Here is a 17,561-nt window from a genome sequence, read left to right as displayed (position 1 = left end):
AGACAGAAAACTTGCATCGAAGAACAGTTGCTTTATTATTGGCAAAAGGAAACCAAAATTTAACATATAGCATTTCATGTTTGATTTTTTAAAAGTGCAATGCTTGTATGCTTGCTGTACATGCCAGCCATATTATAGAAAATTATTTGAAATTCCCATGGAAGTATGTTAACTCAACGAGAGGAGCAAAATCTGGACGTATTGCAGAAGATTTATCCTGCTTGACAGTTCTATATTATTTACCAACATTCTTCTGCTTCAGTTCTAAACTGGATTGAGTTGATTTTTTTACAAACTTCTGCATCAAATACGTGACAGTATGAATGCCAAGTAAGGATAGTCCTGCCACCAGAAGCCAGTTTTGTTGTAACCACCTTTTATTCCTCATTCTTGTCAGGACGTTACAATGAAATATCTGCAATCCAATTTAATGTTACCTGTAATTAGAAAATGTGTATAGTCAGAATATACTTTGATAAAATGAAGTTTTCAATCATAGAATAGAATCTTAGAGGCCATTTGGCCCATCACACCCGTGCTGGTGTGTCTTTGAAAGAGCTGTCCAATTTAGTCACATACCCTCAGCTTTTTCACCGTAACCCTACAAATTAGTCCTCTTCAAATACATGTCCAATTGCCTTTTAAAAGTTGCTATGAAATCTGATTCCACCGCCCTGTCAGGTAGTGCGTTCCACATCATAACAATCCTCTGTGAAGAAATTTCTCCTTATTTCCCCTCTAGTTCTTTTGCTAATTATTTTAAATCTATGACCTCTGGTTACCGACCCACTTGCCACAGGAAATAGTTTCTCCTTACTTGCTCTATCAAAACCTCTCAATTTTGAATATCTCTATTAGGGCTCCCTTTAACCTTCTCTGCTCTAAGGAGAACAATCCCAGCTTCTCCAATCTCTCCACATAACTGAACTCCCTCATCCCTGGTGAACCTCCTCTGTACCCTCTCCAGGGCCTTGACATCCTTCCTGAAGTGTGGTGCCCAGAATTGCACACAATACTTCAGCTGAGGTCTAACCAGAGATTTGTAAAGGTTTAGCATGACTTCCTTGTTTTTGTATTTAATGCCCCTATTTACAAAGCCAGGTATACCAAACGCTTTCTCAACTACCTTCTTAACTTGCCCTGCCACCTTCAAAGATTTGTGAATATGCACCCCCAGGGCCCTCTGTTTTTGCACCCCACTCAAAATAGTACCATTTAGATTATACTGCCTCTCCATGTTGTTGCTCCCAAAGTGCATCACTTTACACTTACCCGCATTAAATTGCATCTGCCATGTGTCTGCCCATTTCACTAGACTGTTTATGTCCTCCTGAAGTCTGCCATTATCATGCTCACTATTTACTGCATTGCCAAGTTCTGCATCATCCGCAAACTTCAAAATTGTACTCCCTATACCCAAGTCCAGGTCATTTATATACAAGAGCAATGGTCCCAATACCGACCCCTGGTCGACCCCACTGCAGTCAGAAAGACATCCGTTCACCATTACTCTCTGCCTCTTATCCCTTTGCCAATTTCGTATCCAAGTTACCACCGTTCCTTTAATATCATGTGCTTCTATTTTCTGAATAAGTCTGTTATGAGGTACTTTATCAAATGCCTTTTGAAAGTCCATATATACATCTATTGCACTACCTTCAATGGAGTGGGCTTTTGGCGTAGCGGTAGCATCCCCGCCGCTGAGCCAGAAGGCGTAGGGTTTCAAACCGCCCTCCAGACCGTCCCGGCAAGTGGAGTCGGAGCTCCGGCTCTAAATTCTGGGTTGACATCCAGCGGGATACTTGCGTCCGTGGGTGTGGGTGTGGGTGGCCTCCCCCCCCCCCCCTCGTATGGGTTGTGGGAGCCCGTAAAACCCTCCCGCCATAGGACTAACCACCCTAATGGCTGGTACGAAGATGGTTACGGTCACGGAAGGAGCGTTAATCGCGGCCAGAAATCCTTCCACCACTTCATACAGTTCCCCAAAGGGAACAGTATGAAGACACGTACGACGACGACTACCTTCAATGACATACACCTTTACTTAAATGCCATAGAGATGTCAACAATTCTAGTTTTGCTTCTCTAAATTTGCAACTGTAACATATAGTGGAAACCTATTTAAGTTTGCATGTTGTTTAAGGCATGTTCAGCCTTAATGGAAGTTGATGAAAGCTGTAATGAATGTGTAATTTTTTTATCCAGCTCCCTTTTTCTTCAGTTGCCCAACCACTTTCTTCATGTGGTAGGATGGAACAGGCTTGGCCACAGATATTCTTCACAACTGCCGTCTACAATAACCTATGACTGAAGGCAGACCAAGTATAAAATAATCTACTCCTATGCAGCGTTCCATCATCTGAACAAGTTTAATGACAGAAGAAGCACCAACAGAGACAGCTGAACTCAATCTTATTCTGTGATAGTCTATAAAACTAGGCAGTATGAAGTAGCTGCGATGAGACTAATTAAGTGAATTGAAAATGGTGCAATATTTTTGAATTTTATAACTTTAGTTTGTAAACTGAACAATGATCATAATAATACTTGCTGCACTTCGAAGCAGCAAAACACAGGTTCACAGTCCTGTTCCCAAATAGGTGGTTTCTGATCTCAGCTAGTCTATTAGCAAGGAGGCATCTAGCAAAGGCAATCGCTGTTTCAGAGAAAGTCTGAAAAAATAAAAAAAACCAGGGTAGGACTTTACAGCATTAAAGTTCAGTTACAGAGTAGGGATGAATGCAGGTTCAAATCGCACTCCACTCAGTGTCCAATCTAAGTCACAAATGAGAAAGCATTAAGCAAATGCTGTGGCTTCTTCCTGCAGAGGTAAGTGTTAACTGGAGCCTGCTCCGCCATTCAATGAGATCATGGCTGATCTTCGTCTGAGATCATAGCTGATCTTACCAGTTCAGTACCCCGTCCCCGCCTTTTCTCCGTAACCCTTAATCCCCTTAGCCTTCAGAAATATATCCAATTCTCTCTTGAAAATATTTATTGAATTAGCCTTCACAGCCCTCTGTGGCAGGGAATTCCACAGGCTCACCACTCTTTGAGTGAAGAAATTCTTCCTCATCTCTGTTTTAAATGATTTGCCCGCTATTTTTAGACTGTGGCCCCTGGTTCTGTGCTCCCCGGCCATTGGAAACATTCTCTCTGAATTCAGCCTGTCCAGGCCTGCCATAATTTTATATGTTTCGATGAGATCCCCTCTCAATCTTCTAAACTCCAGTGAGTACAAGCCCAAACTATTTAATCTCTCTTCGTAGGTCATTCCCGCCATTCCAGGTATCAGCCTGGTGAATCGCCGTTGCACTCTTTCCATGGCAAGAACATCCTTCCGCAGATGGGGCGACCAAAACTGTACACAATACTCCAGATGCGGTCTCACCAGCACCTTGTACAGCTGTAGTAAGGTATCCCTATTCCTATACTCGAACCCCCTTGATATGAAGGCCAACATACCATTTGCCTTCTTAATCGCCTGTTGCACCTGCATGCTCTCCTTCAGTGACTGGTGCACAAGAACACCCAGGTCCCTCTGCACTTCCCCATCTCCCAATCTATTGCCATTTAGATAATAATCTACCCTCCTGTTTTTACCCCCAAAGTGGATAACCTCGCATTTATCCACATTATAGTGCATCTGCCACGTATCCGCCCATTCCCCCAACCTGTCCAAATCGCACTGTAGCCTCCGGACATCCTCATCAGAGCCCACCCCTCCTCCTAGTTTAGTGTCGTCAGCGAATTTGGAAATATTGCATCCAATTCCCTGATCCAGATCATTTATATATATTGTGAACAGCTGGGGTCCCAGGACAGATCCTTGCGGCACCCCGCTGGTCACTGCCTGCCACTCCGAAAACGAGCCGTTTATTCCAACTCTCTGTTTTCTATCCGCCAGCCAGTTCTCTATCCACGTTAATACTTTGCCCCCAATTCCATGAGCCTTAATTTTGCATGATAATCTTTTGTGTGGAACCTTATCGAAGGCTTTCTGGAAGTCAAGGTACACCACATCCACTGGCTCTCCCCCATCTATTTTACCAGTTACTTCCTCAAAAAATTCCAGCAGATTAGTCAAACACGATTTACCCTTTGTAAATCCATGTTGACTCTGTCCGATCCTTTCCCCATTTGTCAAGTGCTCCGCTATTTTATCCTTAATAATGGACTCTAGCATTTTGCCCACAACCGATGTAAGGCTTACTGGTCTATAATTCCCTGCTTTCTCTCTACCCCCCTTTTTAAATATTGGGGTAACATTAGCTACCCTCCAATCCACGGGTACTGTTCCCGAGTCAATGGAGTTCCGGAAGATGATCCTTAGAGCATCTGCTATCTCCAGGGCCACCTCCTTAAGTACCCTAGGATGTAGTTTATCAGGCCCCGGGGATTTGTCGGCCTTCAGTCCCCTCAACTTACCCAACACCATATCCCTAGAGATACTAATTTCTGTCAGCTCCTCCCTCTCATTAGTCCCCATGTTTGCCGATATTCCTGGGAGGTTATTTGTGTCCTCCTTTGTGAATACAGAACCAAAGTATGAGTTTAATTGGTCTGCCATTTCCTTATTCTCCATTATATATTCTCCCGAATCGGACTGCAAGGGACCGACTTGGGATTTTACCAGTCTTTTCCTCCTGATATACCGATAAAAGCTTTTGCAGTCTGTCTTTATGTTTGCTGCAAGTTTACTTTCGTATTCTATTTTCCCCTTCCTGATTAATCCCTTTGTCCTCTTTTGCTGTATCCTGTACTGCCCCCAATCTTCCGGTCTGGTGCTTTTTTTTGCCAGTTGATATGCCCTTTTTTTTGATTTTATGCTGTCCCTAATTTCCCTCGTTATCCACGGTTGAGTCACCTTTTTAGGTTTATTTTTATGCCAAACCGGTATAAACATGTTCTGGAATTCTTCCATTCTATCTTTGAATGCTTGCCATTGTCTCTCTACTGTCAATCCCCCCAGAAACACCACCCAATCAATCTTACCCAATTCCCGTCTTAGACCCTCGTAATTCCCTTTATTTAAGTTCTGGACCTTAGTCTCTGATTCAATTTCCTCACTCTCCATCTCGACTGAGAGCTCGATCATATTATGATCGCTCTGACCCAAGGGGCCTCGTACAAGAAGATTGCTGATAAGTCCCTTCTCATTGCACAATACCCAGTCTAAAACGGCCTGATCTCGAGTCGGCTCCTCGACATATTGGTCCAGATAACCGTCCCGAAAACATTCCAGGAATTCCTCCTCCTCAGAATTTTTACTAATTTGGGTAGTCCAATCAATATGTAAATTAAAGTCACCCATGATGACAGCTGTGCTCTTATCGCACGCTTCTCTAATTTCCCTTTTTATGCCTTCCCTCACCTCCATATTACTATTTGGAGGCCTATATATCACACCCACTAACGTTTTCCTCCCCTTGCTATTTCTCATTTCTACCCATACAGATTCCGTTTCATCTGAGTTAATATCCTTCCTTTCCATTGCATTAATCCCCTCCTTTACCAGCAATGCTACCCCACCTCCCCTACCTTTTTGCCGATCCTTCCTAAATATTGTATATCCCTGGATGTTAAGTTCCCAGCCTTGCCCACCCTGCAGCCACGTTTCTGTAATCCCAATCAAATCATACTTGTTTACCTCTATTTCCACAACTAATTCATCCACCTTGTTCCTAATGCTTCTAGCATTAAGATACAAAGCCTTCAGGCTTGCTTTTTTCACACTCTCATTATGAATTAGTTTGGCCCTTTGTGTTTCTCTCCTTTGCTTATTGCTTCTCACCTTTCTACCATCTATTTCTGACTTCATATGACTTCCCTCTTTTCCACTACCTAGGTTCCCATCCCCCTGCCAAATTAGTTTAAATCCTCCCGAACCGCCATATAGGCCTCCAAATAGTAATATGGAGGTGAGGGAAGGCATAAAAAGGGAAATTAGAGAAGCGTGCGATAAGAGCACAGCTGTCATCATGGGTGACTTTAATTTACATATTGATTGGACTACCCAAATTAGTAAAAATTCTGAGGAGGAGGAATTCCTGGAATGTTTTCGGGACGGTTATCTGGACCAATATGTCGAGGAGCCGACTCGAGATCAGGCCATTTTAGACTGGGTATTGTGCAATGAGAAGGGACTTATCAGCAATCTTCTTGTACGAGGCCCCTTGGGTCAGAGCGATCATAATATGATCGAGCTCTCAGTCGAGATGGAGAGTGAGGAAATTGAATCAGAGACTAAGGTCCAGAACTTAAATAAAGGGAATTACGAGGGTCTAAGACGGGAATTGGGTAAGATTGATTGGGTGGTGTTTCTGGGGGGATTGACAGCGGATAGACAATGGCAAGCATTCAAAGATAGAATGGAAGAATTCCAGAACATGTTTATACCGGTTTGGCATAAAAATAAACCTAAAAAGGTGACTCAACCGTGGATAACGAGGGAAATTAGGGACAGCATAAAATCAAAAAAAAGGGCATATCAACTGGCAAAAAAAAGCACCAGACCGGAAGATTGGGGGCAGTACAGGATACAGCAAAAGAGGACAAAGGGATTAATCAGGAAGGGGAAAATAGAATACGAAAGTAAACTTGCAGCAAACATAAAGACAGACTGCAAAAGCTTTTATCGGTATATCAGGAGGAAAAGACTGGTAAAATCCCAAGTCGGTCCCTTGCAGTCCGATTCGGGAGAATATATAATGGAGAATAAGGAAATGGCAGACCAATTAAACTCATACTTTGGTTCTGTATTCACAAAGGAGGACACAAATAACCTCCCAGGAATATCGGCAAACATGGGGACTAATGAGAGGGAGGAGCTGACAGAAATTAGTATCTCTAGGGATATGGTGTTGGGTAAGTTGAGGGGACTGAAGGCCGACAAATCCCCGGGGCCTGATAAACTACATCCTAGGGTACTTAAGGAGGTGGCCCTGGAGATAGCAGATGCTCTAAGGATCATCTTCCGGAACTCCATTGACTCGGGAACAGTACCCGTGGATTGGAGGGTAGCTAATGTTACCCCAATATTTAAAAAGGGGGGTAGAGAGAAAGCAGGGAATTATAGACCAGTAAGCCTTACATCGGTTGTGGGCAAAATGCTAGAGTCCATTATTAAGGATAAAATAGCGGAGCACTTGACAAATGGGGAAAGGATCGGACAGAGTCAACATGGATTTACAAAGGGTAAATCGTGTTTGACTAATCTGCTGGAATTTTTTGAGGAAGTAACTGGTAAAATAGATGGGGGAGAGCCAGTGGATGTGGTGTACCTTGACTTCCAGAAAGCCTTCGATAAGGTTCCACACAAAAGATTATCATGCAAAATTAAGGCTCATGGAATTGGGGGCAAAGTATTAACGTGGATAGAGAACTGGCTGGCGGATAGAAAACAGAGAGTTGGAATAAACGGCTCGTTTTCGGAGTGGCAGGCAGTGACCAGCGGGGTGCCGCAAGGATCTGTCCTGGGACCCCAGCTGTTCACAATATATATATAAATGATCTGGATCAGGGAATTGGATGCAATATTTCCAAATTCGCTGACGACACTAAACTAGGAGGAGGGGTGGGCTCTGATGAGGATGTCAGGAGGCTACAGTGCGATTTGGACAGGTTGGGGGAATGGGCGGATACGTGGCAGATGCACTATAATGTGGATAAATGCGAGGTTATCCACTTTGGGGGTAAAAACAGGAGGGTAGATTATTATCTAAATGGCAATAGATTGGGAGATGGGGAAGTGCAGAGGGACCTGGGTGTTCTTGTGCACCAGTCACTGAAGGAGAGCATGCAGGTGCAACAGGCGATTAAGAAGGCAAATGGTATGTTGGCCTTCATATCAAGGGGGTTCGAGTATAGGAATAGGGATACCTTACTACAGCTGTACAAGGTGCTGGTGAGACCGCATCTGGAGTATTGTGTACAGTTTTGGTCGCCCCATCTGCGGAAGGATGTTCTTGCCATGGAAAGAGTGCAACGGCGATTCACCAGGCTGATACCTGGAATGGCGGGAATGACCTACGAAGAGAGATTAAATAGTTTGGGCTTGTACTCACTGGAGTTTAGAAGATTGAGAGGGGATCTCATCGAAACATATAAAATTATGGCAGGCCTGGACAGGCTGAATTCAGAGAGAATGTTTCCAATGGCCGGGGAGCACAGAACCAGGGGCCACAGTCTAAAAATAGCGGGCAAATCATTTAAAACAGAGATGAGGAAGAATTTCTTCACTCAAAGAGTGGTGAGCCTGTGGAATTCCCTGCCACAGAGGGCTGTGAAGGCTAATTCAATAAATATTTTCAAGAGAGAATTGGATATATTTCTGAAGGCTAAGGGGATTAAGGGTTACGGAGAAAAGGCGGGGACGGGGTACTGAACTGGTAAGATCAGCCATGATCTCATTGAATGGCGGAGCAGGCTCGAAGGGCCGAATGGCCTACTCCTGTTCCTATCTCTATGTATCTATGTATCTATGTATCATATTTCATCACCTCCTGATAGACAATAACATAAAGTACTGAATGTGGTCTGGAACTAGGCCACTTTTCAGCCCATGTTCTTTGCAGCAAAGGTGCCTTAGGCAGGCAGAAGAAAGAGAGGGGATCATTTACAAACAAAAATGACAGGAGAAAAATCAGAAGACAGGTCAACACGTCCTCCTAGCAATCAATTCGTCCTCCTAGCAATCAATTCAAGGAAAGCACTACAGACACCCTGGGGTATCTGCCAGCCCTCCCACATGCATCGTCGAAACTAAAAGGGGTGCTTGCATCTTAAAAACAGAAAACTGCTTGCTAGTACTGCCATAGAATAGGTGGGCTCTTGCAAATTATTTCTAACCTAGTTTTGCACACATTTCATCCACAATAATTCTGTGTTGATTATTCTCCAAAATATGAAACATCATTATTTGACATAACTAATAAAGGGAGTGTACATTACCTAACACATCCAGTTCCTATTTTCCCTTTGGCTGGCCTTCCTGTTCCACGATGTGTGTCACAATTCCAGGTTCTGGAATATAGTCTTGGTTTTTGTTCTTGAAAGTTTCACTAGACTTCATATTATACCATCCCCAATGAATCATTGCAAGGCTTGTTCCCATAACAATTAAAACTCGGTAATTCTTCCAAACAGTTTTAAGACTCATGTCTAATTTAAACAATCACCTACAAGTAAAAATAACATTTATTCAGTGAAAATATTAATAACACACTGTTTAAATAAGGTTAAAGTATCTATTATCTTCTTTTAAAAATCCATAGTGTGTTGTAATTACACTACTTCATATTTATCTTAAATAAAATATACAGCACAGAAACAGGCCCCAATTTGGACTATGCCGGTTTATGCCCCACATGAGCCTGCTTCATTAGTTCCACTAATATAGTATATCGTGATGCCCGAGTGACTCCATTTATTTAATAAAAATCTGCAGTCCATACTGACATGGAGGTTCCTGAGCCACAAAACAGTAAAAGTGCTACAATTTGTTTCTGGGCCCTCAGATTAGGGAGGGAAAAATTAGTCAAGGATCCTGTTCCTGACCTCTATCCACTATCCCACTGGAGTGCATGGCATCCAGCAAGCATTCAGCTGTGTTGGTCCCTCTGGATTGAATAGGTTACGAACGTTCACCATCTGGGCTCACACTTGAATAATGAGAACTTGGGACTCGGTACCAGAGGTTGACTGGTGCCTGTGCAACTGTAACATAACAAAGAGTGAAGGATGGGAGTGGGAGAAAATTGGCAGAGAAAGGTAGCAAAAATATTAGCATAATCCTGTGTATAAACCATGCTTACCATGGAATTGTCTCAGGAGCCAAGCAAAAACCTAAAATTGCAGCTCTTAATAGGAAGAGTAATACACAAGGATAAAATAGAGAGAGTTCTAAAGTGCAAGGATGTGGTGGTTGAAATCTCTTCCACTGATGGTGAAGAGAGGCAGGCGGGGCAGCGGCAGACAGTCAGAAGAACTGAGGAATGAATACTAGGACATAGGGCTGAAGATTGGAGCTAGGGTGAAGCAAAGCCATGTAGGCATTTGAGGATGAAGATTTTAAAATATGATGGCAGGCAGAGAGCAGCAGATGGGTGTGCAGAGTTTGGTGTGTCATGGTATGGGCTACAGACCTACAGGAAAGTTAGAGCTTGTACAGAATGCAGGTGGGGAGACAGGCAAGTGGAGTGTTGTTGAGATCAAAACCATGGGGTGACCAAAGACATGGATGAGGATTTCAACAGTTGGGGCTGCAGGGAGTGCAAATGTTCCTCTTTTGATAGGACCAAATAAATTAAACAAATAAACTGTAAATAAACCTCAAACTTCAAATAAACCTTAGCAAATCAAATTAAAATTTGGTTGTCCAATCCAATTATGCACTCCAGTCCCCGCGGCGCCCACCGGTCACGGAAGTGCTCGAGCGCGCCGGCGGACACCGCGTGCTCCATCTCCAGGGCCACCCGGGCGCGAACATGGCCGCGGAAGAGAGGGAGGCAATCTGGCTGGACGACCCGGAGTGCAAATGTTAAACCTGTATAGAACTCATATTCCGCTTTAGCAGAATTGGGGTGCATCGTCAAAATGTAGATAGGGCGGGTAGGTGCAGTTGAGGTCGAAGATCAGCCATGATCTTATTGAATGGCAAAGTGGGCTCGAGGGGGCCTACTCCTTCTCCTATTTCTTATGTTCTTAAACACACAGTCTTGTCAATAGACATTGGGCCTGTGTCTCAGTTCAGGGATGAGCAAGATACCAAGGGAGCCGTCAATACAAGTGTGGAGCCAGGTAAGGCAAGAAGAACCAGCAAGCTGAGGCGGAAATAATTCTGGCAGCAACCAAACAGAATGGCTTCAATCTTGACAAAGGGTTTGACCCGAACCGTTGACTCTGTTTTCTCATCACGGATGTTGCCTGGCCTGCTGAGTTTTTCCAGCATTTTCTGTTGTTATTATGGCTTCAATCTTGCCTCGGCTGTTAAATAAAAGTTTTTAAAAGTTCTAGCTTAATCTACAGCTTGATGTTCAATAGAGAGTGGAGGCGGGATGGGAATGACGAAGTCTTCAGTTGCCCTTCAACATTTTAAAAGTGAAATATATATAGATAAAGATGAGGGCGTACTTCCTCTTCACTTTCCCTTCACCTAGCGGGAGCACATTAAGCGCCTTTCCTTTCGAATCAGACAACTCTCACTAACTTTATAACGGCTCTCAGCTGGCGAGTGAGTGTGTGGTCGAGGGGTCGAGCCGCCTCTCTCTCCCGTCACTCACCTTGAGACGCTGCCACAGCCGCTTCCCATCGTGTACAGGCCCTGGCTGCAGAAGGATTGGAGGGAGGGCCTTCCTCAGCCTGCCGCCGGCTGTCCGAATCACTCCCACTTTGGGAAATTAAGAAAAATAAAATTGTAAAATATTTCGTTTTTTTTAATGGTTTGCAAATTAACGAATCGGCTGGAGCTTCACAGTAACCGTCCTGGTATCTATATTTTATTAATTATAAAAAAATCCGGCATTAATGTAGCCATCTATAGATTTTTTTTAAATTATAAAATCAGACGCGATATATTGATTTTAAGCTTTTTATTTTTGTCCTGAGGAAGGGGTGGTGTGATTTATATTTTGGTGGGGTGGGGGGATCGCTAACTGCCAGAGCTTGCTGGCCGTTGGCGCATGCGCTGTAAGAATCCAGTTTGAACGAGGCGGCGGGTTCGAAACGGTTGGTGACGGCGCTGGACGTGCGCGTGCGAGCGAGGTTGGGGGTTCAGTGAGCGCGCGGCCGCAGCTTCTCTACTGCACACTTCAGGTACTATGTGGCACCTCTGCAAATTGCTGAGGGGTGAGTGTACATGCGATGCTGGGCCAGCACCAACCTTAACACCCTCTCTTTGCAGTGTCAGCCATGGCTCAGTGGGTAGCACCCTCGCCTCTGGGTCAGAAAGACCCACTCCAGAGACTTGTGCACAAAACTCTAGGGTGACTATTGCAGTACAGAGGGAGTGGGGCACTCTCTGAGGTCCCATCTGCTCTCTCAGGTGTATGTAAAAGATCCCACGGTACTATTTTGAAGAGGAGTTCTGGCCAATATTTATCCCTCAAACAACATCACTTAAAAAAACAGATTATCTGGTCATTATCACATTGTGGAAGCTTGCTGTGTGCAAATTGGCTGCTGCGTTTCCTACAGTACAACAGTGGCTGCACCTCAAAAGTACTTTGGCTGTAAACCGTGTTGGGACGTCCTGAAGTTGTGAAAGGCACTATATAAATGCAAGTCTTTCATTCCTTCTTTCTACTACGTCTATGGTGATGAGGTGCAACCGAGAGTGTTAATGTGATGCAGGCCAGCACCAACCTTTTCTTTGTATGTTATCTATTTCTTCTGCTACATTGTTTTTTAAGGCAGTGTTGTCCAATTACATTAGCCACATAGAATGATGGAGGCCATTTGGTCCCTTGCTTCTTCGTGTGCAAACCATTTGGTCCCTTGTACTTGTGCTGGCTAATTGGGAATCCAGCTGTGATTAATTACGTTAGTCCAATTTCCAATTCCAATTCAAATGCTTTATTGGCATGAAAGTTTACAGAGAACCATATTGCCAAAGCTTACATAGCAAAAAGGTACAGTTTTCCAACATTCTGTAGGTGTCAATCGATTTGACATTTGTTGGGTACATACAATATTACTTTTAAACAATATTAATTTTAAACAGTCTTACTTTTAAACAGTCCTCAGGTTGTGACATGTTGTTACATATTTCTGTAGGGGGTTTCTCTTGCTCTTTCTGGTCTCCTGCCAGGCTTCGTGCAATAATTACCCTTGAGTGGTTCGACCCACTCCCCCCTACGGTTCTAGACCTTGGACTTAGGTGCAGAGAACAGTAGTGCAGAGAAAGAACTCAATAGACCAGGTTGAATAGCACGAAATGGATGCTTTTATTTTTAAACAGTTTGAAGCATTACAAAATACATGTCATAGGCACAGATTAAAGTTACTACAATCATGCACAAATTTATGAACTTGATTCTATGGAAATGGGGAACACACGGCACATCGAAAAAGGGGAAACACATTACGATTTCCCTTAACTCCCTCCCCTATAAGTCAATGCAAAATGAGTAATAAATGGAGAGTGGGACTAATCAGATAGCTCTTTCAAAGAGCCAGCACAAGCACAATGGGCCCAATGGCCTCTGTATGTGGTGTATGATTCTCTGAGTTCTATGGTTGGGCATGTGATCTCAATACTCTTTTTCACATGATGTATGCATGTGTACTTTAAAATTTTGTGCGCTTGTGGTAAAATGGTAAGATGAAAAGCAGACTGAGTTTTAGTTTATTATTGTGAATGCTTTATTTCCTTACTTAATGGTGGTAGATGTTTAAATAACCGTACACACGTGCGGTACATGATGAAAGGCTTGGAAAAACTAGAATACAGATTATGGGGGTGATATGATAGAATTGTTTAAAATTATGAAACCGTGGGATGAGGCAGATAGAAACAAGACTCTTTCCAGTATTTGAGGGGTCTAGGACGTGGGCCATAGATACAAGATTAAATGTACGAGACATAGAAGATAGGAGCAGGAGTAGGCCATTCGGCCCCTCGAGCCTGCTCCGCCATTCAATGAGATCATGGCTGATCATCTAAACTCAGTACCCCGCCCTTGCCTTCTCCCCATATCCCTTGATCCCTTTAGCCTTAAGAAATATATGTAACTCGTTCTTGAATATATTTAATGAATTGGCCTCAACTATCTTCTGTGGTAGAGAATTCCACAGGTTCACCACTCTCTGGGTGAAGAAATTCCTCCTCATCTCTGTCCTAAATGGCTTACCCCTTATCCTTAGACTGTGACCTCTGGTTCTGGAATCCACGACCATCAGGAACATCCTGCATCTAGTCTGTCTAGTCCTGTTAGAATTTCATAAGTTTCAATGAGATCCCCCCATATTCTTCTAAACTCCAGCGAGTATAAGCCCAATCGACCCAATCTCTCCTCATACGGCATTCCTGCATCCCAGGTATCAGTCTGGTGAATCTTCGCTGCACTCCCTCCATGGCAAGAACATCCTTCCTCAGATAAGGCGACCAAAACTGCATACAATACTCGAGGTGTGGTTTCACCGAGGCCCTGTACAACTGCAGCAAGACATCCTTGTTCCTCTACTCGAACCCTCTTGCAACAAAGGCCAACATACCATTTGCCTTCTTAACCTGCATGCTTACCTTCAGCGACTGGTGCACAAGGACACCCAGGTCTCGTTGCACTTCCCCTTTTCCCAATCTATTACCATTCAGATAATAATCTGCCTTCCTGTTTTTGCCACCAAAGTGGATAACCTTGCATTTATCCACATTGTGCAGATGCAGTATAATCACCCAACCTGTCCAAATCATACTGGAGTTTCTCTGCATCCTCCTCACAGCACACACGCCCATCCAGCTTTGTGTCGTCTGCAAACTTGGAGATATTACATCTAGTTCCCTCGCCTAGATCATTAATATATATTATGAATGAATAGCTGGGGTCCGAGGACCGATCCCTGCGGTGCCCCACTAGTCACTTCCTGCCACTCGGAAAAAGACCCGTTTATTCCAACTCTTTGCTTCCTGTCTGCCAACCAGTTCTCTATCCAAGTCAGTACCTTACCCCCAATCCCATGTGCCTTAACTTTACACGCTAATCTCTTATGCGGGACCTTATCGAAAGCCTTCTGGAAGTCCAAATACACCACATCCACTGGTTCTCCCTTAAATATTCTACCAGTTACATCCTCAAAAAATTCCAGTAGATTAGTCAAGCATGATTTACCTTTTGTAAATCCATGTTGACTTTGTCCGATCCTGTCACTGTTTTCCAAGTGCTCTGCTATTACATCTTTTATAATGGACTCTAGCGTTTTCCCCACTACCGATGTCAGGCTTACCAGTCTATAATTCCCCATTTTCTCTCTCCCGCCCTTTTTTGGATAGTGGGGTAACATTAGCTACCCTCCAATCCATGGGAACTGTTCCAGAGTCTATAGAATTTTGGAAGATGACCAGCAATGCATCTACTATTTCTAGGGCCACTTCCTTAAGTACCCTAGGATGTAGATTATCAGGCCCTAGGGATTTATCGGCCTTCAATCCCGTCAATTTCCCTACAAATACTGATTTCATTCAGTTCCCCCCTCTCATTAGACCCTATGTTCCCCGACATCTCTGGGAGGTTATTTGTGTCCTCCTTTGTGAAGACAGAACCAAAGTATGTACTTAATTGGTCTGCCATTTCTTTGTTCCCCATTACTGTATAAATTCCCCTGATTCTGACTGCAAGGGACCTATGCTTGACTTCACCAATCTTTTTCTCTTCACATATTTATAGAAGCTTTTACAGTCAGTTTTTATGTTCCCTGCAAGCTTACTCACATATTCTATTTTCCCCCTCTTAATTAATCCCTTTGCCCTCCTTTGCTGAATCCTAAACTGCTCCCAATCCTCAGGTTTGCTGCTTTTTCTGGCCAATTTATATGTCCTCTCCTTGGATCTTATGCTATCCCTAATTTCCCTTGTTAGCCACAGTTGAGTCACCCTTTTTGTTTTATTTTTATGCCAAACAGGGATGAACAAATTCTGTAGTTCATCCATGCGATCTTTAAATGCTTGCCATTGCCTATCCACTGTCAACCCTTTGAGTAACATTCCCCAAACGAGATGGAAGGAGAAATTCCAGTACACAGAGTTGAGAGCATGTGGAGTTTACTTCCAGGGTTAGTGGTTGAGACAGCTACTATCAACATTCAAGATTGGATAGGTGAATGAAGGAAACGGGGTTGAAGCTATATGGGAACAGGGTGGGTAAATGTGATCAGGAATATTTGCTCGAGGGAGGGTAAACACCGAAATGGACTGGTTGGGCCGAATCGTCAGTTTCCATGCTGTAACTTCCATGTATTTCTAAGTACATTTACCTGTATTGTGAGAGTATATGTAAAGGATTTTCTACTAAAGTTTATGCATGTGATTAAAATGGTGTCGCTCTATCCACACCTATGGCTAGTCAGCAATTTCTAATGTACAACAGTGTTTTAAGTGTTCTGAATAATCCAGCATTGATTGATAGAAGAAAAAGAACTAGATGTGTTATGGTTGAAGAAGCCTCTGTACATACATTCTAACCATCAGCATTTTATGTCCATTTGCCCAGTCGCGCCTTGATTTTAAAATTCTCATCTTTGCTTTCAAATCCGTTCATGGCCTTGCCTCTCCCTACAACCCTCCGAGATCTCTGCATTCCTCCAATTCTGGTCTCTTGCACACCCCGATTTATAAATCGCTCCACCATTGGCGGCCCTAAGCTCTGGAATTCCCTCCCTAAACCCCTCTACCTCTCTCTCCTTCTTTAAGACTCTCCTTAAAACCTAGTTCTTTGACCAAGCTTTTGGTCACCTGCCCTAATATCTCCTTATGTGGCTCAGTGTCAAATTTTGTTTGATAATCGCTCCTGAGAAGTGCCTTGGAATGTTTCACTATGTTAAAGGCTCTATATAAATGCAGGTTGTTGTTGTTTTGCTGATTTAAAAAAAAAATCAGAGTGGGATTTAAACTGGCTATACTGCCTGGCCACTTTCCACAGGTTGCCGCAGAGCTGCATCTGTAGGGCCACAATTGAGTGACTGCTGTGCTGTCTCGTAATCAAAGCACCCAGTGGCAGGTGAGTAAGCCAAATTTGTTGTGCCTTATGTGCTGAAAATCACTGATCAATGAGATCAGAGAGGTTTTAAGTAATAAAGATGTGTTCATGGGTATAATAAAGTCAGATTATAAGCATGTGTGTATCAGTTGCTGAGGCCTTAAAACTAATCTCTTCAAGGTGATCTTAATGTCTGGATAAGCATTTCACACAATGTCTAATCCCAGTTCAGTTGCTAATATACACGAAATATGGAATATACTTTCCTCCATTTTCAGAAAGTTTGAACAAAACATTTTTGCTAAAATACTTACTCTGGAGATCCAAATTCAAATGCCTTTAAACTGTACGAACTTAGACTGAATCAGGTTCACTTAATTATTAATGTTGTACATATTTGACTGCTGTTCAAGGGAAGGGGAGAATGGCAATAATTTAGGGAGAACAATGTTAGGAAGCACTCTTAGTTGGCAGCTGCCTTTTCTGAGGCTGGATTCTGTTTCAGGCATGCATATCCTTGGTGTTTCTGAGCACAGATATGGTTTCTATACACAAGAAATGGGATTCTAGTGAGCCTGAAAACTATCAAGGAATTACACCTAAGGTTGTTTTTTGTATTATTGGGGCATACATATTGGGTGCTTTGGAAGGCTGCAGAGTAATCAGAAAGGAGTAGGCTGGATTTTGCTCTTTTGAGGAATTTGTAGGGTAGTTTTTGGCTTTGTCCAAGATTGCAGAACACCCTAAGAGCCAGGAGCAGTCTACTTTCAGCAACTTTCATAAAGCTGTTGATCTAGTGGTCGCTGAGGTCCTGTCTGCCCACTCAGGTGGATGTAAAAGATCCCATGGTATTATTTGAAGAAAAGCAGG

The 17,561-nt window shown here is 43.3% G+C and overlaps 2 protein-coding genes and 1 long non-coding RNA gene across 3 annotated transcripts in view; 1 reads left to right on the top strand and 2 right to left on the bottom strand.

The window, feature by feature from the left end:
• Nucleotides 1–16: 16 nt before the first annotated feature.
• LOC147121435 (uncharacterized) lies at nt 17–9,088 on the bottom strand. The gene is made up of 2 exons (XM_085981676.1): nt 8,953–9,088; nt 17–437 (listed from the first exon to the last, which is right to left on the bottom strand). The coding sequence occupies exon 2, from the start codon at nt 386–388 to the stop codon at nt 236–238; it is 153 nt and encodes a 50-aa protein (XP_085837802.1). The 5' UTR covers nt 389–437; nt 8,953–9,088; the 3' UTR covers nt 17–235.
• A 471-nt stretch (nt 9,089–9,559) lies between these two features.
• LOC147121434 (uncharacterized) lies at nt 9,560–12,452 on the bottom strand. The gene is made up of 3 exons (XR_015077541.1): nt 12,364–12,452; nt 11,283–11,389; nt 9,560–9,717 (listed from the first exon to the last, which is right to left on the bottom strand). It is a non-coding gene; the product is annotated as an uncharacterized LOC147121434 (long non-coding RNA).
• The window catches only part of slx4ip (SLX4 interacting protein), a 645,261-nt gene continuing 639,373 nt past the window's right edge, over nt 11,674–17,561 (top strand). Inside the window, exon 1 of the mRNA XM_085981675.1 lies at nt 11,674–11,814. The gene's annotated coding sequence lies outside the window, so the exon portion shown is untranslated. The remainder of the gene's footprint in view (nt 11,815–17,561) is intronic.

The sequence above is a fragment of the Somniosus microcephalus genome, chromosome 3 (assembly GCF_052327205.1).
Source record: "Somniosus microcephalus isolate GS21.2 chromosome 3, FLI_Smic_1.0, whole genome shotgun sequence".
NCBI lineage: Eukaryota > Metazoa > Chordata > Chondrichthyes > Squaliformes > Somniosidae > Somniosus > Somniosus microcephalus.
The sequence above is the reverse complement of the archived record's forward strand: the minus strand, read 5'-3'. Positions and strand labels throughout refer to the sequence as shown.

What these genes read in the sequence shown, in the direction of transcription:
- LOC147121435 (XM_085981676.1), bottom strand. Translation starts at nt 388, where the DNA reads ATGAGGAATAAAAGGTGGTTACAACAAAACTGGCTTCTGGTGGCAGGA.